General features: G+C 65.1%; 5 protein-coding genes across 5 annotated transcripts in view; 2 read left to right on the top strand and 3 right to left on the bottom strand.

Annotated features, from left to right (window-relative positions):
• Positions 1-436: 436 nt before the first annotated feature.
• On the bottom strand, positions 437-3,310 carry CHLRE_06g309350v5 (uncharacterized protein). The gene is made up of 4 exons (XM_001691300.2): positions 2,823-3,310; positions 2,387-2,562; positions 1,856-1,929; positions 437-1,495 (listed from the first exon to the last, which is right to left on the bottom strand). The coding sequence occupies exons 1-4, from the start codon at positions 3,206-3,208 to the stop codon at positions 1,385-1,387; spliced, it is 747 nt and encodes a 248-aa protein (XP_001691352.1). The 5' UTR covers positions 3,209-3,310; the 3' UTR covers positions 437-1,384.
• Positions 3,311-3,440: 130 nt separating this feature from the next.
• Positions 3,441-7,655, top strand: CHLRE_06g309300v5 (uncharacterized protein). Its single transcript, XM_043063761.1, has 9 exons — positions 3,441-4,024; positions 4,618-4,708; positions 4,953-5,066; positions 5,301-5,339; positions 5,573-5,937; positions 6,342-6,480; positions 6,676-6,738; positions 6,938-6,988; positions 7,222-7,655. The coding sequence occupies exons 1-9, from the start codon at positions 3,570-3,572 to the stop codon at positions 7,414-7,416; spliced, it is 1,512 nt and encodes a 503-aa protein (XP_042924467.1). The 5' UTR covers positions 3,441-3,569; the 3' UTR covers positions 7,417-7,655.
• A 6,073-nt stretch (positions 7,656-13,728) lies between these two features.
• Positions 13,729-17,070, bottom strand: CHLRE_06g309200v5 (uncharacterized protein). The gene has a single exon (XM_043063760.1). The coding sequence runs from the start codon at positions 16,975-16,977 to the stop codon at positions 14,989-14,991; it is 1,989 nt and encodes a 662-aa protein (XP_042924466.1). The 5' UTR covers positions 16,978-17,070; the 3' UTR covers positions 13,729-14,988.
• A 187-nt stretch (positions 17,071-17,257) lies between these two features.
• On the top strand, positions 17,258-20,056 carry CHLRE_06g309150v5 (uncharacterized protein). Its single transcript, XM_043063759.1, has 6 exons — positions 17,258-17,402; positions 17,611-17,728; positions 18,042-18,148; positions 18,503-18,594; positions 18,882-19,192; positions 19,460-20,056. Exons 1-6 carry the CDS (start codon positions 17,394-17,396, stop codon positions 19,663-19,665), a joined length of 843 nt encoding a protein of 280 aa, XP_042924465.1. The 5' UTR covers positions 17,258-17,393; the 3' UTR covers positions 19,666-20,056.
• Positions 20,057-20,058: 2 nt separating this feature from the next.
• The window catches only part of CHLRE_06g309100v5 (uncharacterized protein), a 7,372-nt gene continuing 4,630 nt past the window's right edge, over positions 20,059-22,800 (bottom strand). Inside the window, exons 11-15 of the mRNA XM_043063758.1 lie at positions 22,344-22,471; positions 21,971-22,125; positions 21,678-21,787; positions 21,223-21,375; positions 20,059-20,980 (exon numbers count right to left, since the gene is read on the bottom strand). Of these exons, the coding sequence (XP_042924464.1) occupies positions 20,849-20,980; positions 21,223-21,375; positions 21,678-21,787; positions 21,971-22,125; positions 22,344-22,471 (678 nt within the window). The 3' untranslated portion in view covers positions 20,059-20,848. The remainder of the gene's footprint in view (positions 20,981-21,222; positions 21,376-21,677; positions 21,788-21,970; positions 22,126-22,343; positions 22,472-22,800) is intronic.

Here is a 22,800-nt window from a genome sequence, read left to right as displayed (position 1 = left end):
TCTAATCCTTGTACACCTCATAGCCTCTCTAATCCTTGTCCAACAAATCAGAGACATTGCTGGCGGCGCAGTGCTGTGGTTGCTGATGTTGCGGGTTGTGTTGCGGCTGTAGCGGCTGCGGCGCATCCTGCTGCTGCTGCTGGTCAGGCAGCGCCGCGCACACGATGTCAGCAGCGCCGCCGCCTGTCAGCTGCATGGCTGCTCATCCACCCAGCTGACCTCGAGGCGTGGGCCGCCGGCTTGCCGCCGGTGGTCGGCGTCGGTGCAGGCTCGGTGGATCCTCGTGCCAAGCCGCGTAACAGCGCCCCTGCTCTGCCCGCGCCCCTGCCTGCCCAAACTGTGACCCGTTCTACGGGAATCCCCGGCACGCTCGCAACACGTGCTCCCTGCTGCTTCCCTGCCCCTTCCCCTGTCCCATGGCATCCTGGTGTTTACGCACATCCGAGCATTACACGCTTCACGCATGCTCCAATCACGTACAGTGCCCTCCACGGGTGCGACATGCCCCCACAGTACTAGGGCATTCGTGGCTCTCACCAACGCCGCGTCCCCACACGCCAAAGCAATGTGTTGAGTTTGCGCCTAAGATGTACCGACATGCCCAAACCAACCCGTCGCACTAGCAGGACGTGCTGGACACCTCACGAGCCGCTGCCAGCCTGACGCTCTGGCCGTACACCTTCAGACTTGGGTCCCAGCCCCCACCAGCAAGTCCCCATCCACGAATTCAAACACCCGCACTTCTGCAACCTCCCTGCTTGCGCAAACCAATACATTGAAGCCAACAATACTGGAACTCTATATACAACAGTTCGCCAGCGCAGTAGCCACGGCTATGATCCACGCCTTGATGACCAGGCAGCGCCCTGCCCCGCTCCGCACGCCGCTCACGATGCCACGATAGCTACATGCGGCGCCCGCCACCGGCCTCGGCACCACTGGCGCACCGCTGGCGCCCGCCGCCCTGATGCCGCTCGCCCACTGCCTCAGCACATCGCCTGGCCCCTGGAGCCACCTGCGGGCCCCCAAGCCCCCCGCCCTACCCAGTTAAGCCGTCGCCCCCAGGCCAAGGCAGCGACCCGGTCAGCCGGAAGCACCTAGGCCTCCAGTGAGCCTACCTGCCGGCTCCGCAATGCAGGCGGGCTGACAGTCAAGCCGCACACCCGGTCCCACTGCCCCACTTGCCCATGCGGTCGCTCTGTTGCGGTGCAGCTTCGCGGCGACCCGCGCCACCCGTTCGCTCGCGGATTGCATCCACTCGTTAGCAACCAGCAGCGCAAGCTAGCGCTGCTGCTGCTGTTGCGACGGAAGTCCGCCGGCACTCCTACTCCCCGTGGTATACTGCTGCCTCCTCCTCCTGCTGCCGTTCGCTCCTCGCCGCTGCTCACTTGCGGTTAGCCTCCTGGTCCTCGAATTTGAACTTGCTGGCGTCCCACACCTCGTCGAAGTTGGGCAGCGGCGCGCCCGACTCGTTCAGGCCCTGCTGCTTGCGGACCTGGAGGAAGGGGCGAGATGCGCGAGCAGACGCGTAGGAAGGGCGGACAAGGGCGGGCGGCGGCGATCGCAGCGGCAGTTATGAGGGCAGCGAGTGCTGCCAAGAGCTGCGTGCGCTCGGACGCCAGGCGAGCGCACATTTGACACGGGGTGATGCAGCGCCGACGTGCCAATGCCATGGCGCTACCTCCCGCGCAACCCGGCACTTGTGTAAAAGCCCTTGTGACCAAGCCAGCGGCCCGGACGTTGCATAAAAACTCCCGCACCCCTGCCACCGAGCCCCAGCCGCCCGTGTTTCACCCAACGCCGCCACCACGCCGCCGCCCACTGCACCCAGCTGGCCGCACTCCCCCCTACCCACCTGCAGGCGCTGCCACAGCAGCATGCTGAGGCCCACCACGAACACCACCGCGTGCACCAGGTCCGCCAGCACGCCTGGAGCGGGAGGAGGGGGAGAGGGAGAGCGGCGGCGTGGTGGGAAGTCCGCAAATTTGGGGAGGCACTGAGCGGCAGCGCGGGGCATTCCGACATGCATACCCTGGTAGCTGTGCGGCGGCGTGAGTGCCAGACCCGCGTGCGACCGGCAGGCCCCAAACCCGCAGCAAACCCGCGTTGTAGGAAGCCTGACAGTCCACCGAAACCGCAAAGAGTCCCGGCGCCCCGTCCTCTCGCTCTGTCCCGCGTGCATCCCGGCACGCGCCCGGCCCCGCTGTTTGCCCAGCCCCAGCATCTCCGCTCCCGGCCCACCGATGTGCGGTCCCTGCTCCGCCTGCCCAACCCTCGTCACCCCACAAGTAAGCGGACCGTCCCGGCGCTGCGCCCGTCAGCAACGACCCTGCTCCCCTTCACCCCTTTCTCCCCCCTTGCCTTTCCCCACCCCTGCGCCACTCACTGTAGGGGTCGTCCCGCACCGACTCCTGCCAGTCGGTCAGCACCGACACGGTCTGCAGCAGGCGCTCTGAGCCCATGAGCACCGTGAGCAGCAGCACCCACAGCTCGTACACCTGCCGCTTATACAGCAGCACGAACTGCGGGATGAGCGCAAACACCTCCAGGTACACCGAGAAGCTGCCCAGGGAGGAAGAGAAGGGGGTGCGCACGGGATATTTGGTTGAAGCGATGAACGGAGAGGCAGGCAATAGGGGCAGAAAGCCGCGAAGACGCAGGCTGGCTGCGGGATGCGGGATGCGGAGGCCTGGGGTGAGCAGTTGACCCCGTCTCCCATTCCGCCGCACGGCCCCACTCCTCCCAGAATACTGCCGGCAGAGGTAGCCAAACCATACACAAGTGCTGTCCTCGTTGTGCGCTAGCCCGTCCCCTGAGCGCACCTGTGGCATATCTCGATGATCAGTTTGACACGGTTGAGGAAGATGGACAGGACCACGCACGGCAGGATAAGTCCCAGCCGGGGAAACGTGTCTAGGTCCGCATCATAGCTGCTGGATGCTGGCGAGTACCGCATTAGCAGCACGATAGCCAGCGCCACGATGAGGTGCAGCACCTTGACGATCGAGCTGGTCAGCCCCGTGTACAGGTACAGCAGGTCCAGGTAGCGGAAGATATAGATAATAAGGTACATCTCCTGGGTGATCAAGCTGACGCCGCGACAGTTCTTGTCCCATAATAGCTTCCATAGCAGAAGAGAGCGGGCTAGGACGTGAAAAATGCCACCGCCAACCAGCGCGGCGTCTAATGGAAAAGGCTTGACCTCCATTTAGGTTGCGGGGGGCCTGTGGCCCCGAAAAATGACTCTGCTCTTCGCCGCGTGTTGCACCAGTAAAACGTACAAAAGACTTGTGGCGTGCTGGCTTACTTGTATTGCGTGTTCCCTGTGACAGTGGACACTCGCCTGGGTGCACAACAGCAGCGCAATCGATGGGCCGAGCGATGGTCCCGCCCGGGCTTCTGTTGAACAATTATTAAGGAAGTTTTCTATGCTGTAAACTGTCATCAAACCAGCATACTAAAGTAGTCTCTGTGGGGTTCGCCTTCGTCGCTAGAAACCCGAATTGACATTTCGGCGTGCGGCTGACAACACCGTTTAACCAGCTTTCGGCTGCGTGCCGCCCGGCCAAATGTCTCTACCAGCGTCGCTACAACACCATAGATGTCCTGCAGCCGGGCCAAGCGGCCGGCACGCCGTCTGCGGTCAAACGGCGCCGGCTCGCCTGCTCCACGGCGCCTGGACCGCGGCCGGCCGCTCGCGGACCGCCTCCACGACGCCACACGCCGGCCGCCGCCCCGGCGCTGGGGGTAGCAGCCGCGATGGTAGCCGCTCCGGACCGCGCACCGGTCGCGGGTCTTCGGGCGCCTCCCAGCAGCAGCGCAGGACGGCGCCAGCGTCGCCCGTGCAGCCAGTGATTGAGGAGGGGCCGGTGGACGTTCCCGCCCTGGGCTGGATGTGGCGTGCCGGCAGTAGCAGTGGCAGCGGGTCGGGTGACGGCGATGCTACAGCCTCTGCGTCTCGGCCCATGCCCACTGCTGCCGCCACGGTGGCGAACCTGTATGAGGACCGCATCAAGGCCAAGAAGTGAGCGGCGGCTGGGGGAGGAGGCGGCAGGGCAAACGAGGGGCAGGAGAAGGTGGAGGAGGACAGGAGGCGACAGGCGACAGCAAAGGAGGGAGGGCAGTAAAAGGGGATGGAGAAAGGGAAGGAGGGAGGATGGGTTGGTAGTTGCCAAGCCCACATGAAACGATACCCAGGAGTTCAGCGTGGAGAGTTGGAGCGAAGACGCCAAGCAGGATGGGGAAGGCAACAGGGCGGTAGGCTGCAGCTGGATGGCAGCTGGGAAGGAGCAGAAACGGCTGCCGGGGAGAGCGCAGTGTCCTCGCCTCAAGGCTTGCTAAGGCATCGCCGGGCCGTGGGGCTGTGGGCCCCTGGGGGGCAGTAGCAGCGCTGCTGCCAGCCACCCCGCCACTTGTCGGGACGGCTACAGCCCCCGCGGCGGCGCAATGCATGTAGCCGCCCGTGCTGTGTGCCCACCGCCGCATGTGCGCCCCACATCTGCTGCCCACCGCAACACCATTGCCCCCACCACCGCCACCCACCCGTCACCACTGGACACTCCGCCCATTGGCCACACCGCCCACTGGTCTGCTGCTGCTGCTCCGCCCCCCCTGCAGGTCTCTGGGCCAGAACTTCATGATGGACGACACCATCCTGCGCGACATCGTGGCGGCGGCGGCGGTGGGGCCGGGAGACCTGGTGCTGGAGGTGAGGGGGCGGGGGGAGGGGAGGGGTCAGGGGAGGGAGGGTTTCGGGGAGGGGAGGGGTCAGGGGAGGGAAGGGGAGTAGGAGAGCTGATCGCGGCTCAGGTGAATGCGGAGCCCCGAGGCGGGAGAGCGCAAGGAGCTGGCAAGGAGCGCGTCCCAGTCGGTCCCGCCCGCTCGGAGTGTCACCAGCCCGCTGCACCCTCCCCCCCTCCGCTCCCTCCCCTTTCCTCCCCTCCGACGGGCAGGTGGGCCCCGGCACCGGCAACCTGACCAAGCACCTGCTGGCGGCGGGCGCGCGGGTGACGGCGGTGGAGAAGGACGACACGCTGTACGGCAGGCTGGGCGTGGAGTACCAGCAGGTGGGGGGCGCGAGGGGGGGGCAGGCGGGGAGGCGAGTGTGAGGCTGAGGGGGAGGGGGAGGGGACAGGTTGGGCGTGTAAGGGCAGGGTCGGGCTGTTTGTGAGGGTGAGGGATGAAGAGGGGTTACATAATTGGGGAGGTGGCCGGCATGGCGTGTGGGTGCGCCCACCTGCCCGCATCGACTTGTGCCGTCATGACTCCCCGGCGCTGCTGCCGGCGCTGCTGTGGTGCAGGTGCCGGAGCTGCAGCTGGTGCACGGCGATGCGGTCAAGGTGAGGAGGTGTGCGGGGGCAGGGGCAGGGGCTTTGGGCGGTGTTGGAAGGGTGACAGGTGAACTGAGGCGTGGTTGCGCCAAGTCGGCAGGCAGGCAGGTAGGAAGGAAGGCTTCGTTTTGTTATTTTAAGGACACACACGCACACACACACACACACACACACACACACACACACACGCACACACACACGCTCACACACACACGGCATCACACATACCCTGCCCCGCTTAGGTGGGCCTGGAGGACATCATCAAACACATGGTGGAGCAGGACCGCCTGCAGCAGCTGCAGCCGCAGCAGCCGCAGTCCGAACAGCCCTCTTCCTCCTCCACCCCCAGCCCCACCACCGCCACCTCCGCCTCCTCGCTAGCCGCGCCAGCCCCCGCCCCCAAGGCCAAGCGCGTCAAGGTGGTGGCCAACCTGCCGTACAACATCACCAAGGAGCTGCTGCAGCTGCTGCTGCCGCTGGGCGGCCTGGTGTCAGACCTGCACCTCATGCTGCAGCACGAGGCGGGCGAGCGCCTCACGGAGCGCACCCCCGGCGGCCGCGAGTGGCGCGCCGCAAACATCCGCACGCTCTTCTACTGCAGGCCCAAGTGCGTGTGCGTGCGTGTCTGTGTGTGTGTGTGTGTGTAGGGGGGTGTCTGTGTGGGGGGGGGAGGGTGTATGTTTGTGTGTGGGGAGGGGGGGGGTCACATGAGCCGAGATCCTTCCTGGAGGGGTTGGGGTCACGGGAACGCTGGGTGCGGGAGCGGGCACCGGGCACGGACGTGGGCGGGAAAGGAGAAGTGGGGAAGCCTGCGTGTGTTTGACGCTACGAGTCGAAGCCTCGAAGCCAAGAGCCGCCCATGGGCCGAGTCCTGGACGCCCGCCCCCGTGTCCTACTGCTTCCGACGTCGAGGACGAGTGGCGCGCCGTCTTCTGCTCCTTGCTGCCACTATCCTTAAATATAACCTCAATCCCTCCCCGCGCTCCGCAATCGCTGTGCGCTCTTCCGCAGGTACCGGTTCCGCATCAGCCGCTTCAAGTACGACCCGGTTCCGGGCGTGGACGGCGCGCTGGTCACCTTCGCGCTGCGGCCCCCGGGGGCGCGGCTGCAGGTGCCCAGCGAGCAGGCGCTGATGGAGCTGGTGGACAAGGTGGGTAGGGGGGGAGGGGGGGCGGGAGGCGGGCAGGGGGGCTACACGCATGTGCAGTTGAGAAAATGGGAGGCAGAGAAGCCAGGGGTTGTCTTTGAATGGCTGCAATGCATGGATGTGCACGTGCGCGCACGCACGGCCACGGCCACATGTGAGTGCTCCTCGCGCCCTGCCCGCCCGAACCTCGTGCGACAGGCCTTTTCTGAGCGGCGCAAGAAGATGCGCAACAGCCTGTCCCCCCTGTACAGCTCAGAGGAGGTGGGTGGTGGGCTGGTGGCGGCACTGGGGGTGGGCAGGGTGGGGCGGGGCTGGCGCTGTGGCACCTGGGTGCACCGCACAGGGTGTAGGGCAATGGAATGGCCGCTTGCCTGCCTTGGCTGCCTTGGCTGCCTGTCTAGTTGCCTGGTTCGTGGTTACCCGCTGTCCCTCACTGGACCAACGGCGTGGCGGCGTGCAGGTGGAGTCGGCGCTGGCGGCGTGTGGGCTGGACGTGGATGCCCGGGCGCAGGTGGGTGGGTGGGTGGGTGGGTGGGGCGGGGGGTGGAGCCGCATGGCGGCACCCCATGCGCCGTGCACCACCCCCGAACCCTTGACCGATCGCCCCAGTGCCTACCATGCTCAGTCACCTAGTTGCAGCTGGAGCTCCACCAGCTCGCTAGTTGCCTTTCCACCTGTGCAGTTCCGCGGGGCTCCCTAGCTTTCTATCCTAAATATACACACGCACACACGCACGCTTCGCAGGAGCTGACTCTGGAGCAGTTTGCGGCGCTGTCCTGGCAGCTGCACCGGCAACGCGTGGCGGAGCTGGGGCTAAAGCCGCCGGCGCCGGCAGAGGAGCAGAAGGCGGAGGCGGCGCCGGCGGCGGGCGGGTGCGGGGCTGGCAGCGGGCAAGGCGCCGAGGCCGGGAGCAGCAGGGCAGGCCGGGAGGAGCGGTAGCGCGGGTGTACGCAAGTGGTGCTGCCGTCGTGTGGTGTGAGGCTGGTCAAAGGAGGTGAAGGGACACGGGGGCAGAGGGCGGTGTGTGCGGGTGGCGACACGTGCTGTGTGGGACGTGTGGGGTTTGCGGCGTTGGCTTCTGCCCGTCCTATGCCCTGGGTAGGCTGCTTGGGGCGTGTGGCGCACCCGGCCAAGGGGCAAGAGTGCGGCAAGCTGCTGCGGTTGTTACAGTGCACTTACTGCCCTGAGCCGGGCGGTGCTCCCGGAGGCGGCTGCGGGCCCCACGTGTGTGTGTGTGTGTGTACCGCACGGCCTGGGCGTGCTGCATTGCCAACGCCAGTGGACGCCCCGATCGCCCTCGTCGCCAGCAGTGGTCCAGCCAGCAGGCCTCCCGCTGCCACTGCCGCTGCGCACATCGCGCAGCCCGATCCTGCAATTGCACTGCACTGCAATACCGTATCGACTGCAATGCATGCATCACACATCCGACCTACGCCAGGCCCACACACCCGCAGCCCATTCCCCGGCCCACGCCACGGGACTGGGCGCCGTACCCGGCCGTACCCAAACACTTCGTGCACACAACGTCATTCCAGTTCTGCACAATGCCACCTCACTACTCCGTGGACGCTGGTCATCTTCCTGCAGGTGCGCTGCGGCTCTGCATCGCGAGTGTGGCGTTGCGGTGTGTCTGTGTGGTGCCATCGCCTGGCCGGGCGCCCGGAGCGTGAGGAATGCACATCAGCAAACTTCCAGCCAGCCAGTAACTCCGGCGTTCGACCAGCCATGCACTTCTGCTCTGCCGCTGCAAATTGTTTGCCGTCTGCTTGGGGTATGGGTGTCGGATGCACCCAACGGGACCTCGCCAACCTGCCTAAACCCTGTCCCATCGCACACTCCAACTCCACCTGTCCACCTGTCCACCAAGGCGCGCCCGAACACGGCAGGCGGTTTCCCCTCTATAGCCCGCAGCGTCACATACCGCCTGTCTAAGGCCGACGGTTTACCAACCAAAGCTTGGCAGTCTCACCTCCCGGAGGTGTGTTCAGGCACCTCCAGCCAGGGTTCCGTTCAGCCGAGCAGCCAAGCACACAGCAATCAAGTACATCAATCGGCCGGACGCAGGCCTGGCACTGTTGTTGTTGTTGCTGTGTCAACACTGTGCTCACCCGCGAACCCTCAGCCAGACACCGGCCGGCTTCATTCTCAGCCCGCGCGCCGGCGCCGCTCCCCCTCCACGTGGTCTTGCCCGCCCCCTCCGCTCCGCACATGCGCAAATCCGCCAGACCCAGGCCCCGCGGGGCCGCCGCCGCCGCCATCGGGCCTGGGGCCCATGCCCAGGGCCCCTCCGGAGACGAAGACGGTTATGTGCACGTAACGAAACCACGCCATTTGCCCTTCACTCCATTACGGTGCTCCTCGCACGTTAGATAACCAACATCGGTCCTACCTGCTGCTAACCTGCATGACCCTAACCATGCATGAGCACCAGCCCGCATGCGCTACCCCGCACTGGACCCAGCGCTTACGGCAAGCTGGTTCCCGGACTACGGTAAATCAAACTAACACTCATTTCTCAGGATAAGCATTATCTCAGGAAAGAAGAACGCAAGGCTCCGGAACACTAATGACGAGTGTGGTGGGAACGAATGCGTACGTAACACTAGTCACACACTTTGCTGCAGGGCTTACTAATGACTACTAGCGTACCCCCCCCCCCCCGCGACTGTTTCCTTACGGGATTGGTTCAACGTTAACCCCCCCCCACCACCACTATCCGCACTCATCCGGGCTCAGCTGTCTTTCCGGCTCCCCATTCAAGAGATTTAGGAGCCGTGCCTACCCCACCCATCTGGCACGAAGTGTGCCCCCCCACCCATCGGCGCGGACTGTCCCTCCTGCACCACTGAACGCGCACAGCCCCCCAAATGACTAACCCCCGCCATTGACGTTCCTTACAGGGTGACAGCCTTACCTGGAGGCATACAGATTTCCGCTGCAACGGCAAATGACCAAATGTTTGTGGTCGTTGCAAACAGGTTCATATCCCTCACAGTTGGAGCCGGGTAGAAGTGTACGTAAGGTCTGGTAAGATACAGTACTCGCCCCCGCCTGGTCTGCTTGCCACGACGTCCCCCACCCCTAACTCCCCCGCCCCCTGCAGTGACTAAATCCACCTGGGCTGAGTTGTCAGACAGCTGACCGTGACCAGCCCTCCCAATCCCAATATTGGTATTTTCAGGCTGAGCCCCCTGAGCGAAGCGATCCAGGGGTGGCGGTGGCGGTGGCGGTGGCGGCGGTGCAGGGCCTGGAGACGGCGGTGGCGGCGGTGGTGGCACCGCGCCTACCGGCGGCTGTCGTGTCATTCTGCCGGCTTTGCACGGCGCCGCCACCGGTCACACCACTACTGGGTTGCGCATGCACTCTGGCCACCTGTGTTAAACCAGGCTAGGCATAGACATAACCTAGCTGGCCAGGCGAGGACGCTGCTTCATTGCTGGAGGAATACGCGAGTTGCGGGTTTGCTGGGACAATGGACTGCCGTCGCAGTCCCCGAGTTGTGAGATACCCCGGCGGTTCTCACTGGGCATGCCCCCGATTGCTAGCTGGTCCAAACGCTAGTCTTGCCTGCCGCTGAACACGCCTTGGCGTTCTCGCTCCCGCAGGTGATCAGTCTGCTCTCAGCGAGTCACAAGAACTACACATTAGTCGTCGTAAAGCCAATATGGAGTAACAGCGGACAGTGCCGCTCACAGGCGTCACTGCCCGCTACGTGCGCCGACCAACTGTACGGCAACTTCTCACTCGCACCTTTCTCTCAGGCTGATAGCAAGCAAGGTTAATCCTACACCAAGCAGGCGATACACAGCAGTCTTAGCTGCTCAAGTCCACACGCAGTCACACACGCGACACAAAACCCTAGGCTACACACGCTCGTGCCGGTGGAATGCAGTGCCGGCAGAATGGCGCGACAGCTGTCGTGTCATTCTGCCGGTTATGAATGTCTCCGCCACCTGTCCCGCCATTTCCCCCCACAACCGAGAGAGGCCAAGCATGGCAACCGAGGTTGGCTCACGCAGGGACAGGCATGCACGCATGGTCAATACGTCCAAATTGTCAGTCCACGTTCGGTCCCCTTCAGAGAGGCCACAAATACGCAACACACGTCATCCTTAGACATCTCAACCCAAGCCAAATAGCGAATGATCGCTCCTCCCACCGTCATCCGAATCCACAATACCATCCTTCATACCGCTTCGTCCCCCCAGCTGGGCCCTCCATCCCGAATACCTGCGCAACTATCCAACACTAGCTACGCCCTCGTCCCCCCAGCTGGTCCTTCCACTCTCCTTATGCGCGCGCCCGCCCGCGCCGCACATGCTCCAGAGTCCAGTACTCCATCTCCACTTCGCCCGGCCACTTCACGGCAAAGTAGTGCGGCCGGTAGAGTGCGCCACGGAACTGCAGCAGGGCCTTCTGCTCCGTCTCCCCCGCGCCCTTGCCCCTGCCCGTCCGCACCCGCCTAGTCACCACCGTGCCGTCCATCTGCCGGGCCTCATCATCCAACCTGCGCGTGCTGGCCTTGGGGAACAGCAACTGGCCTAGCTGCTCGGGCCACTCGCGCGTCGCCTCCTCTGTCGGTGGCTGCTGCGATAAGTGCGCCAGGCACCTCGGACATAGCCAGGCGCCTGTGGGCACCTCCCGCAGCGGCGGCCGCAGGCAGTGCGTGTGCCACCCCTGGTTGCAGCCGTCGCAGAGCAGCATCCTGGCCGGCTGCCCCGGCGAGCTGCACGCTTCGCAGGCCAGGTCCTTGCCGGGGCGAAACAGCTGCGGCTCTATCGCCGGGTCCACGTCCAGGTGGCAGGGCGCCAGCTGCTCCACCCTCCGACGCAGCTGCTGCGTCCCGTCCCGTCCTATGAGCACCGCTACACCCAGCGGCCCCACGCTCTTCACCCTGAGTATTGTGTCGTAATACTGGAATTGCAGGGTGTTGTCCACCTTCAGCTTCTTGATGTAAACGTAGTCGCCAGCGCTGAATTCTGGCGTGTTTGTCAGGCGGCGCGCCGCGCGCGCGGCCGCATAGCGCCGCGTATCGCGATGCTGAGCCACCAGCAGATTGCCGGCGGCCTCCGGGTAGTGACGCTGCACCCAGGCCGCCCTTGCCCGCAGGCTCTCCGTCTGTCGTGTCATTCTGCCGGTTATGAATGTCTCCGCCACCTGGCTGCTTTCTCGTTACTTGGTGGCTGCAGGATAGGCCGACCGGCGCCTCCGCAGGCTGCCCAAGCAGCGCGCTCGAGAACCGGTATCCGAGACTTGCGAAGCCGGCGGCTGTCTCCTCGCCTAACTAGTCCGTTTGGCAGCTCAGCTGACGGTGATGCGTGGTTGCTAGGCTAGAGTGACGTTGCTATGCGCCTGCGCGCCTAGACTTGGCTGCAACCCGAAGACGCCCCAACAGATGACTTCCGGAACCCAGTGCGCTGTCCACCAGAGTTCGTTACAGACGTCGATCCGTTGTTGGTGCACATAAGAGTAAACCTATGCACAGTTGGGAGTAACGAGAAAGCAGCGCCGGTACAGGCCGGCGCTGCGCCCTTATAGCCGGGCGACAGCCTCATCCCGCTGCATGGCACGAACTAACCCCCACAACCATGGCACGGTTAGCCCCTGCTGCCGGCGAAATGCCATGCCGGCATAATGGCGCGACAGCTGTCGTGTCATTCTGCCGGCTTTGCACGGCGCCGCCACCGGTCACACCACTTCCCCCCACAGCAGAGAGGACGAAAACTTGCAGTCCCGAGGCTGTCACCATGTGTGACCGCCTGTCCACAAGTCCATAGCGAAAGGGGCTCAAACGCGCCCGAAAGCCCCACACAGCTCATCAGCATCCAGGTGAGTAGCTTCTACGTGCAGCTCGTCTCAAGGGCACGCCTGAATGTGACGCTTGTCTCCGGCAACCGGCTGCGGGGCACACGAAACCGCGGGCACGCGGTCCCCCCAGCTTACGTCCCCGGCGATCCAGAATCACCGTGGACATGTCACAATGACAACATACAAAGACCACTCGCAAGCAGTCTCGCACAGTCCGCCGAGCATGTTCATGTCCATTCACCACCCTCGACGCGGCTCAATAACTCCATAAAGCCGCTCTCCATGAATGGCCAGGATCCTCACTGTTGGAATTCTTCTACTGTTTAGAGAACTCTCTAGGTCCGTTGCCCACAGTGGCCAGTGCTACCAAACACGGAAAGACAACTCTTCTGCAGCCAAGAGTGTCAATACATGGCAAAGTTTCCATAATGCCGCTAAGCAGGACTAATGGAGGCGTCCCCGAGCGTCGGTGATGTTGTCGGCTCGCCGCGAGCTCCCACGTCGCCGTCACCACAGCTGTAGTTGCCGGCTGCTTTCTCGTTACTTGGTGGCTGCAGGATAGGCCGACCGGCGCCTCCGCAGGCTGCCCAAGCAGCGCGCTCGAGAACCGGTATCCGAGACTTGCGAAGCCGGCGGCTGTCTCCTCGCCTAACTAGTCCGTTTGGCAGCTCAGCTGACGGTGATGCGTGGTTGCTAGGCTAGAGTGACGTTGCTATGCGCCTGCGCGCCTAGACTTGGCTGCAACCCGAAGACGCCCCAACAGATGACTTCCGGAACCCAGTGCGCTGTCCACCAGAGTTCGTTACAGACGTCGATCCGTTGTTGGTGCACATAAGAGTAAACCTATGCACAGTTGGGAGTAACGAGAAAGCAGCGCCGGTACAGGCCGGCGCTGCGCCCTTATAGCCGGGCGACAGCCTCATCCCGCTGCATGGCACGAACTAACCCCCACAACCATGGCACGGTTAGCCCCTGCTGCCGGCGAAATGCCATGCCGGCATAATGGCGCGACACGGCAACAGCAGCGGCCACGGCGTTGGGCCCGGTGGTGGCGGCGGCACGGGCGGCCCTGGGCCCAGCGGCAGTGGCGGCGCGCATGTTCGGAGCAGAGGGGGCGGGCAAGGCCACGTGGAGGAGGACAGCGCGGCGTCGCCTTCAAAGCGGCGCCGGCGCGCAGGTTGAGACCTGCCGGTGTTGTCTGGTTAGCGACCTGTGCTGACGAGGATGGCGTAGCGGGCAGTCAGCTGCAGCGGCAAGGGTGTTGAGAGGTTTTCCTTGCTGTCTGGTTGGCCTGCTGCCTGCGGCACTAGTGCTTGATAGCTGGGCGCGACTGGGCACATATGGCGGGCGGTGCCTGTACAAACCGACCCCGGCTATGTCCGGGAGATGAGGCTAGTATCGGAACCTTCGGCCTCAGACGGAGGACGTGGCGTGGCGGCACAGCCCACTTTTCCCTTGCAAGGGAGAGCCACCTTCTCTTGTCAGGCTTTCGGCCTGACCTGCCGACGTGGCATTTCTAAGCGGCAGTGACGTGCCGTATGTCGCCATCCTTACACAGGACAGCCCACCGCCCGCGCCTCCCGCGGTTCCCAGCACACCCCTCCACCAGCACACTGCGGGCTGCGCGACACACTCTGTGACTCTGTGTGCACACACACTGCACCGCACCCAAGATCGCACCGCGCGGGATCGTCAGTACACTGGCTGACTCACTGACTGACTGCCACGCACGCACTCGACTCGCAAGTCGGGCACCCGAGGCCCCCGGGCCCACGCGACCACGACTCCATGAGTCCACAAGCACACGCGCACAGCAGAAGCTCCCAGCCGGGTCCCACACTCCTGCACCACCGGTGCCCCTGCCAGGCCGCCGGACAGGACGATAGGCACACCTGTCCGCCACGGCGGAGCAACCAGCAGGCCACCCCATGACCCCTGCCCACAGCGGACTGCAGGCGCTGCACAACTCACAGGGCCGACGCAATGTCTGCGACGCGGCGTCCGCACCGCCCCCGCCACTCCCACACGGCATTCCTAATCACATCCTGCATGTCTGTAGCGCCTGCCTTACGCCTGCCTTGCACCTGCCTTGCACCTGCCTTCACCGCGCACTGTCCCACCAGTCCCACTGGACCCAACGCGACATTGGTGTCGCAGGCATGCATTCGTCGGCGCCGTCACGTGCACAACAGCCCTACGCGTGCTAGCAGCCCGCCCTGTCTCGGTCCAAAAGCAAAGTCCTCCTGCTTCCGGGTAGCGTACTTGGGGCTGTTTGTTCGCATGTTAGTAAGTGCAGTCCCTTACACCGTCTCTCGCTCGCTGCACTCCCATGCTCACAAACCACCTGCTCAGTACACTCCTCCAAACACACACATACACACATACTCATTCCAATGTCATGTGTCACCAAGCACCGTCAAAAACGGCAACTAAAAACACAGTCTCGCTTCCGCTCTTGTCCGTTGCGACTGTCATCGGTATCACCCACACCAACGTGCATCGCGCATCACGCAGCCCGCGCCTACACTTGCTGAGCGCGCCCCCACCGCACGCCCAAACAATGAGCTTACTCGCGTTGTGTCAGCCGTCGACCGTCAAATGCGCATCAATACTAACCCAGGGTCCCATTTCTGTCTGTCCGTAAGCAGGGCGTGCGCGCACTGCGTGTCTGCCCCCTGCAGCACTCTCGCCCCTAGCTGCCGCCTAGCTGGGAGGCGGCTTGCTGGTGATGCGGAACCCCAACAGCTCATCCAACAGCACCCCGTGGTCGTCGTCGTCAGCGTCAACACCCAGGTCGCCACCTCCAGCCGCCGCCGCCGCTGCTGCAGCCGCCATACGTTGCTGGCGCCGCGAGGAGGTGTCGCCACCGCCGACGCGCCTGCCTCCGGCACCGGTGCCTGCCTCGCCTGCGCCGCCGCCCATCCCCTGGGCCCCGGGTGCGCCTGTGCCCGCCGCCGCCACCGCCGCCGCTCTTGCTGCCGCGCGCACTGCTGCCCCCGACCCCGGTGTCGTCAAGCTCTCCAGCGCCACCGGCGGCCCGACCCGCCGCCGCCCTGGCCCTGCACCTAGCCCCGCTGCCGGCCCCGAGGCTCTCCCTGCTGGCGACCTCGCGCGCGCCGCTACCCCGGCCGCCGCCGTCGTCGCCGCCGCCGCTGCTAATGCTGATGCTGATGCCGAGGTTGAGGTTGAGGCCGTCGCAGCTGATGCGCCTCTCCGCTTTGGTGACGAAACGTCCGCATCACAGCCCTTCAGCTGCTGCTGTGGCGGCAACGGCGGCGGCGGCGGCGGCGTCTGGGCGCTGTGCGCCCCAGGTGTTGGCCCGGGGCCTGCGCCCTTGCCGCCGGGTGTGCCGCTGACGGCTGCCACACCGCACACCTCTTCCGCGTCCTTGCTCGTGCTCGCCACAGCGCCCACATGTGCGTCCGCTCCCACAGATGGCGTTGCCATTGCTGCCACCGCCGCCACCGTCGCCGCCTCCGCCGCTGCTGCCGCCGCTGCCACGGTCGCCGCCTCCGCGCCCTCCACCTCCTCCCACTCGTCCTCGCCCGCGCTCTCCTCCTCCTCTCCACCTGCACCCTCCTCGTCCTCCGAGTAACCGGCGTCGCCGTACAGATCATCATCATCGTAACCGTAACCCTCGCCGTACTCGTCAAACAGGCCGTACAGGTCCTCGCCGCCAGGGCCGAACAGCCCATCGCCGTACAGCCCGTCCTCGTCCTCGCCCTCAAACGGGTCGTAGTCAAAGTCGTAGTCAAAATCCGGGAACGGAAACTGCATCCCGCCGCCAGCGCCGCCGGCACCCGGCCCGTAGCCGTCCATGTAGCCGCCCTCATCACCCGGACCACCGCCGCCGCCAGCGCCGCCGGCCCCGCCGCGGCTGCCGCCGCCGCCGTTCCAGCCGAAGTCAAACTCGCCGCCGGGCAGGGGCGGCTCGATGTCGAATCCTGGATCCGGCGGCAGCGGCATCGGCATGCGGCTGATGAGATCCAGGGACTGGGTCTTCTGGAACAGCCCCAGCAGCACACGTGAGTACAGGTCCGGCTGCGCCACCGCCATGGACTGAAGCCGCGCCGCGCCCGCCGCCCCCTCCGTCAGCGCCGCCTCCGCAGCATCCACCAGCTTCGCCATTGCCTCCGCACTGACGCCGTCTGCGCCGTCGCCGGCGCCGCCGACGCCGCCGCGACCGCGACCGCCGCCACCTGCGGCGGCGGCGGCGGCAACCGCCGCCGCGGCAGCCCATGCGTCGGCGGACGGATCGCCTCCCGGGGCTGCGCGGTTGCGGCCGCTGGCGGGGCCGGCGCCGCTGCGGCCCGCACGCGCGCCGCCAACCGAGGCGGAGGCGGGGGCAGCGGCGCCGCGGGCACGGACGGCTGGTGCGGCGGTGCGCTGCTGCTGCCGCAGCCGTCGTAGCTGCTGCTGTGTCAGGGGTGCGGTGCGGGGCGTTGGCGTGGCTAGCACAGCCGCACTGGTGGTGCCGATGGCAGCCACTCGTGCGCTGCCATTGGCACCAGCGCCAGCTGGGCTAGATGTGGCATTGCTGGCACCGCCCTGCTGCGGCTTCTGCTTGGTACTAGCCCCAGCCGAGTCCGCCGCGGGCGCGGCGCTGGCGCCCGCACCAGCGCCCGCAGCACTGGGCCCCGGTCCGGACGCTGGGGTTTTCGGGCCGCCGCGAGATTTGGATTTTCCAGTCATTCAGAAGCTGTGGAGGCAGCTCCGGGCGGCCCCGAGCGCCTAGTTTGCTCCGCAGGTCGGGCTCCGCCACCAATTCTGCACTAGCTTGACCCTAGCTCAATCCATGTGTGGAAACCACCTTCAACTATATTAATTGACCCACATACAGGGAAGCTCCTGATTCGAGCCACAGGCGGACTCGCAAGACCCGATTGCCGATTGGACTGCTGCATGGACCTCCACGCCTTCACAGTGGAGCACCGGCCAACTGAGCTTTCCACAACTACACTGCTCATTAATACCTAACATCAGTTGCAGCTTGATAGGGCCCCACCATTGAATTGACCAAGAGCGACCAAAGTCACATCCCTGCTCTCACTGACCGCTTGCGAGCTTGACCACCATATATAACAGATACTTAAAAAGGTCTAGCAAAAATGACAGAGGTACGCGGGTAGCAACGTTCTGTGCACAAACTCGACCAGTCGCTGTTGGGCTTTAGTAAAAGGCACAGTGCAGACTTTTGTTAGATAGAGCGATGACAAAGGATACCAGCGTCGAGCCCGCCAAACTGGCGGGACTCGGACACGCTTCCAACCCCGCACACCCATACCGGCCTGACGTCCCACCCAACTCGGCTGCCGTGCGCTGCAGTTCTGGAAATCAAATGCCATGTACTGGTGCGACGTTTGTAAATGTTGGCTCAACGACACGAAAGCGGCCCGGCTCAACCACGAACGGGGAGCCGGGCATCAGGCCAAACTGGAGAAGAGTGAGTGGGTCAACCCTGGAACAGGCTCAGTGCGCCGACGGAAGTGTTGGGCAAAGCGAAGAAGCGAACTCGCCCGGAATGCGCGGCGGCAGGCTGTATGGATCAAGTACTGTGATACGGGAGTCGCAGTCTGTGGTCATGTGCGATGCTTTATGCCGCAAGGCCCCCGGGTGACCAGTGGTTGGGTGCCGCGCGAGTTGAGGGGAGTACAAGCAATGCAAGCAGCCGGCAGGCCAGCAACGCAGTAGCAGTTCCTGCCATGTAACAAACACACACATTATATGCAACGCTTACCTGTCCTATCACGCCCCAGAGCTGTATGATATGACCAAAAAGGCGGAGCGGGATGCACGCGCCAAGGAGGTCAACGAGATCGCCATGCACAAAATCGAGGCGGCGGCGAAGAAGCAGTACGAGGAGGTGAGAGGCGATTAGAGAGGTGGTTAAACAAGCGGTTAGAGGCGGTTGGGGCGTTCAATAGCGGTTGGGGGAGAGAGTCCGGATGGCTTGGGTCTGGGACTTAGGAGCCGGGAAAGGGGCGGCTAACGGGGGCTGCAGAGCCAGGCGGCGGGGCCGGCTCTCTGGCATACGCCCAGCCTGTCACACGTCGGGGTCGGGGTCGTGGCATATTGGAGAGGCGGACTGGCGTGGTTGGAGGCGCAGAGGATGTTGTGAGGTGACGGCTGGCTCTCTGCCTCCTCCTCCCCAAAGCCGTAGAGGCGCCACGGTCCTCACGACGCCTTGCCACTTGCTGCCCACCCTTGAGCCCCGCAGGACAAGAAGGCGGCGGCGGCGGCAGCGGCGGCGGAGGCAGGGCAATGGACTTGGGACAAAGGCAGCGGGTATTACTACAACGAAACGCACAGGTGGGTATGGGAAGAGGCTGTTAATCAAGGGGCCGACTCGGGAGTAGGGGACGGCGGAAAGGCAGGAGCCTCTGGCGCCGGGCGGAGGAAGGTGGCCTGCCGGTGCGCCAGCCCACGCCACAAGCGCCCTCCCTCCTTTTCCCGCCAGCACCCCGCGCCAGTGCGTCATCTCCACGCGTGTGCACCTCCACCCCTACACATGCAGCTCGCTCAGCCTCCTTTCTCGCGCTACCGCTCGCGCTACCGCTCGCCTATGCGGTGCCCCCTGCCTCCTCCCTGCCCCACAGGTGGTACTACGACCCCAAGACGCAGTGGTACTACGGCGGCGAGCCCGCACCGGCCTGGTCGCAGACGCCGCCACTGCCCGCCTCCGCCCTGTTCGGCACCGCGCCACACACCGGTGGCCCCGTGCCGCTGGGGCACGGCCCCGGCACCGCGCCCGACCCCAGCGGCAGCGGCGCCGCGGCGGCTGCGCCGCCGGGCGTGTTTGAGAAGAAGACTGTGACGCGGGCGGTGGTGGTGCCCAAGCACCCGGCCTCGGACATTGGCGGCTACCAGGCGCCCAAGACGGGGAGAGTGGGCGGCGGCATGGGCGCAGGTGAGCGTGGGGCCGTGCCGGCCGTGCCGGCCGTGGGTCCGGAGGGCTCGGGGGCGTGGGGTACGAGAGAAGCTGTGGCATGGCACTGTGTGGATTGGGGCCACATAGAGTGGCGACCCTCAGTGGCCGCGAGCGCCTCGGACATCGCGCCATCTGCTCCCTCGCCGCACGTGTCTGTTGTGGCACGTGCCCGGACACGGACACGGACACGTGGGCAGGCGCCCTGGCCGTACCTCACCCGGCTGTCGCTGTGGCTGCCCCGCACAGGCATTGTGTTGGAAGAGCCGTCGGCAGGCGAGAAGCGCAAGCGCGAGGAGGCGGCGGCGGTGAAGGCGGCGGGCGCCAAGGCGGCGGCGGGCAAGGGCGGCAAGGCGGCGACGATCAGCAAGGAGGAGGCGGAGGCCCTGGCGCGGCGAGAGGCGGCGCGGCAGCGGGTGGCGCAGCGGACGGCGGCGGGGTTCGGGTACTTGTAACAGAACGCGGACGAGTGAGGCCGGGTTGTTGGGGGTGGGGGCTTGACGTGGGTGTGCTGGATTAGCGACCGCACGAGGCAGTGCCCCGCTGGGCCGCACTGGGACGGATGCTCAGGCGTTCTGGAGGCAGTGGCAGGATGGGGCCAGAAGGTATCGGAGTGTATCAGATACTGGCGTGCTGTGTTGTCAACCGGTTGTGCCTTGACATGGCTAGGGGGCGTGAAGCCTCCACGGAAATTCCTGGACCGCTGCCGCCGCTGCCCTGAGGCTCCAGCCCACATATTAATACGACGGCTGACACGGCTGGAATGCATAGTCACGATCTTACCAGGGGCATGCCTGCTGTCATGCATGTAGCACGCACTGTGTTGGTTACACACGGACCTCTCTCTCGCGCGGGCGTACCAAGACTCGTGCTCGCCGCGCTGCCTTTCGATACCGGTATGTCAGCCGGCCGCTACATCTCGCTGTGGGCGTGGGGATCTTCGCCGTTTGCAAGTTCGCATGCAGCCCTGAAACGAGACGAGTTGCGAAGCCACCTTACAGCCCGTCCGGAGTCTCCGGACTTCCCGTCGCACCCCGCCTTCAAGGCCCCTACAACACTCCGGCCACACGTTAAGGCTCAACAGACCTCACCCGTGCCGCCACCGCCTCACCACCTCTTGCCCCCCGCCCGGGGCCACCCACCCAGTGCTGCCCGCGCCCACCCCTCCCACGCGGCACCTCCCACCTCTCATCCATCCTGCTACCACATCGCCCATGTATGGGCCAGGCCTTCCGCGCCCGCCCAGTCATGTGAACTCACACATACACACACTCTCTCTTGCTCTCACGCTGTCCTCGCACCTGACCTTGAGACACATCTGCATCCCCACTGCTTCCTAATGCTGCCTCCTACTCCGGAGGCTTGCCGGCGCCGCCTCCGATCCACCGCCTGACCCACCTGACCCCCACGTCCCAAGTGGCAGCACCCACCCGCCACACAGCGTCATGCCGGCAACTGCAACCCTGAGGCTGGTGCCGGTGCGCATGACGTCATACGCGGCAGGCGCCAGAGGTCCGGCCGCCAGCTGTAGCCAGCAGCGGCCCCATAAAACTGCTACTGCTGCTGCAACCAGCACAACCCGTTCAGCTGCTGCAGCCCTAAACAGCTGCTACAGCCGCCTCCAGCTGCTACAGCCGCTTAGTACATGTCGGGCGCGGGCGGGTACCCGGCCGCGGGCTTCTTGTCCTCGGGCGCCTCCACCACCACACACTCGCTGGTGGTGATGAGGGAGGACACACTGGCAGCGTCCACCAGGGCTGTGCGGACCACCTGGCGTGGGGGCGGGTGGGTGGGTGGGCGGGTGGGTGGGCGAATGGTGAGCGCGGGGTGACTTGAAAGGGCTTCCAACATGACTATCCCCACGGCCCTACCACGATCACACACCGCGTTGTCTGTCTGGGTATGCATTGCAACCCTTTGGTCACGCCCACACGGGCCCCCTGGTTCAGTTGGGACTGGACTACACCTACCCGCGCCGCGGCCCCCCAACACAAGCAAACACGCACGCATACCTTGAGCGGGTCAATGATGCCGCCCTTGATCATGTCCACGAACTCCCCGGTGGCGGCGTTGTAGCCCATCTGCGGCTCCGCCATCTCCAGCACCTTGCCCACGATCACGGCGCCCTCCACACCCGCGTTGGAGGCGATGGTCTTCATGGGCACCTGTGTGTGCGTGAGGGGGGGTTATAAGTTTACGAGGGGGGGGGGTTGCAAGGAGCGGTACAGAGAAGTGTAGCGAAGTAGACAGCGGGGGGAGGGGGGAGCGGCGGGAGGGAGGGGGAAGCGGCGGGATGAGGTTGAAGGGGTCAGCGGCCGTCTACCGTAGTGTGATGTGGTGTTCCCGGTACGTGGCCAGGCGTGGCGGCTTGGCAAGCCGATACGCGTGCACACGTTCCCCGCTTCGTCTGAATTCTTGTCCGGCCGCCTAATTACCCCAACGTCCCGCAGCACCCCACATCACGCACCCGCAGTGCGTTCTGGATGATGTTGACGCCGATCTTCTGGTCGAAGTTGTCCAGCTTGGCGGTCACATCGTCCAGCGTCTTGGACGCGTGCAGCAGCGCGGAGCCGCCGCCTGCGCGTGTGGGGGGAGGCAGAGGGGGAGGGCGCGGAGGAGGAGGTGAGGACGAGGCAGGGCACAAGAAGCAAGAGGATGTTGCTTAAAGGCGGGCAAAGCAGCTAGAGGGTGGCCAATTTCCCACCCTCTTACCCCTCTCCCTCGCCCTCCACCCCTCTCCCTCTCCCTCTCCTCCCTCACCCGGCACAATGCCCTCCTCCACGGCGGCCTTGGTGGCGTTGAGCGCGTCCACCACGCGGTCCTTCTTCTCGCCCACCTCCACCTCGCTGGCGCCGCCGATCTTGATCACCGCCACGCCGCCAGACAGCTTGGCCAGCCGCTCCTGCAGCTTCTCACTGGCCAGGTGGGAGGGGTGCGGGTGCGGGTGGGGTTAAGATTGTGAGGGCAGGTGCCAGAGCCATGATACGCACCCACACCGCCCCTAGACCGCAAGTAGTACTCGACCCGTCCTGCCCGACCCCTGAGCCCTGTCTTCAACTTCCACTCCCGCCCCAACCCCTCAGCCATTGCCCGCCTCCTGCCTGCTGCCCCCGCCCGCCACCCCTGTCCCCACCGGTCGTAGTCCGAGGTGGTTGCGTCCATGGCGGCGCGGATCATCTCGCAGCGGGAGGCGATGTCGGACTTGGCGCCGGCGCCGTGCAGCACAATGGTGTCGTCCTTGGTCACAGTGATGCGCTTGGCCTGGGGGGAGCAAGGGGTGGGCGCGGGGGTGACGTGTGGACGGTGCATTATGTCACATGGGGCGGGCGGTGTGTGTGGGCGGGCGGTACAATGGGTGAGAGAAGAACTCACACACTCACTTAGCCCTGCAGCCATGTCACCGTCTGACTTGCCCACAGACACACACGCCCCCCACACACACCAGCCATCAGGTGCGCACGGCACCCGCCCATCCGCCCGCCCATCCACTCATTCCCTTCCTACCAACCCACCACTCACCCGCCCTCCTCCCCTCCCCTCCCCTCCCCTCCCCTCCCCTCCCCTCCCCTCCCCTCCCCTCCCCTCCCCTC

The sequence above is a fragment of the Chlamydomonas reinhardtii genome, chromosome 6 (genome assembly GCF_000002595.2).
Source record: "Chlamydomonas reinhardtii strain CC-503 cw92 mt+ chromosome 6, whole genome shotgun sequence".
Lineage (NCBI taxonomy): Eukaryota > Viridiplantae > Chlorophyta > Chlorophyceae > Chlamydomonadales > Chlamydomonadaceae > Chlamydomonas > Chlamydomonas reinhardtii.
Note: the sequence above shows the minus strand (reverse complement) of the source record. Positions and strands in the feature narration are given on the sequence as shown.

Bases quoted from the DNA above. Each gene is read 5' to 3' on its own strand.
- CHLRE_06g309150v5 (XM_043063759.1), top strand. The intron at 18,595-18,881 runs GTGGGTATGGGA...CCTGCCCCACAG, and splicing joins TACTACAACGAAACGCACAG to GTGGTACTACGACCCCAAGA. The intron at 19,193-19,459 runs GTGAGCGTGGGG...TGCCCCGCACAG, and splicing joins GGGCGGCGGCATGGGCGCAG to GCATTGTGTTGGAAGAGCCG.
- CHLRE_06g309350v5 (XM_001691300.2), bottom strand. From the start codon at position 3,208: ATGGAGGTCAAGCCTTTTCCATTAGACGCCGCGCTGGTTGGCGGTGGC. The intron at 2,563-2,822 runs GTGCGCTCAGGG...CTCCCTGGGCAG, and splicing joins ATCATCGAGATATGCCACAG to CTTCTCGGTGTACCTGGAGG. The intron at 1,496-1,855 runs GTGGGTAGGGGG...CCCTTCCTCCAG, and splicing joins TGCTGTGGCAGCGCCTGCAG to GTCCGCAAGCAGCAGGGCCT.
- CHLRE_06g309200v5 (XM_043063760.1), bottom strand. From the start codon at position 16,977: ATGACTGGAAAATCCAAATCTCGCGGCGGCCCGAAAACCCCAGCGTCC.
- CHLRE_06g309300v5 (XM_043063761.1), top strand. From the start codon at position 3,570: ATGTCTCTACCAGCGTCGCTACAACACCATAGATGTCCTGCAGCCGGG. The intron at 5,340-5,572 runs GTGAGGAGGTGT...TGCCCCGCTTAG, and splicing joins TGCACGGCGATGCGGTCAAG to GTGGGCCTGGAGGACATCAT. The intron at 5,938-6,341 runs GTGCGTGTGCGT...GCTCTTCCGCAG, and splicing joins CTCTTCTACTGCAGGCCCAA to GTACCGGTTCCGCATCAGCC.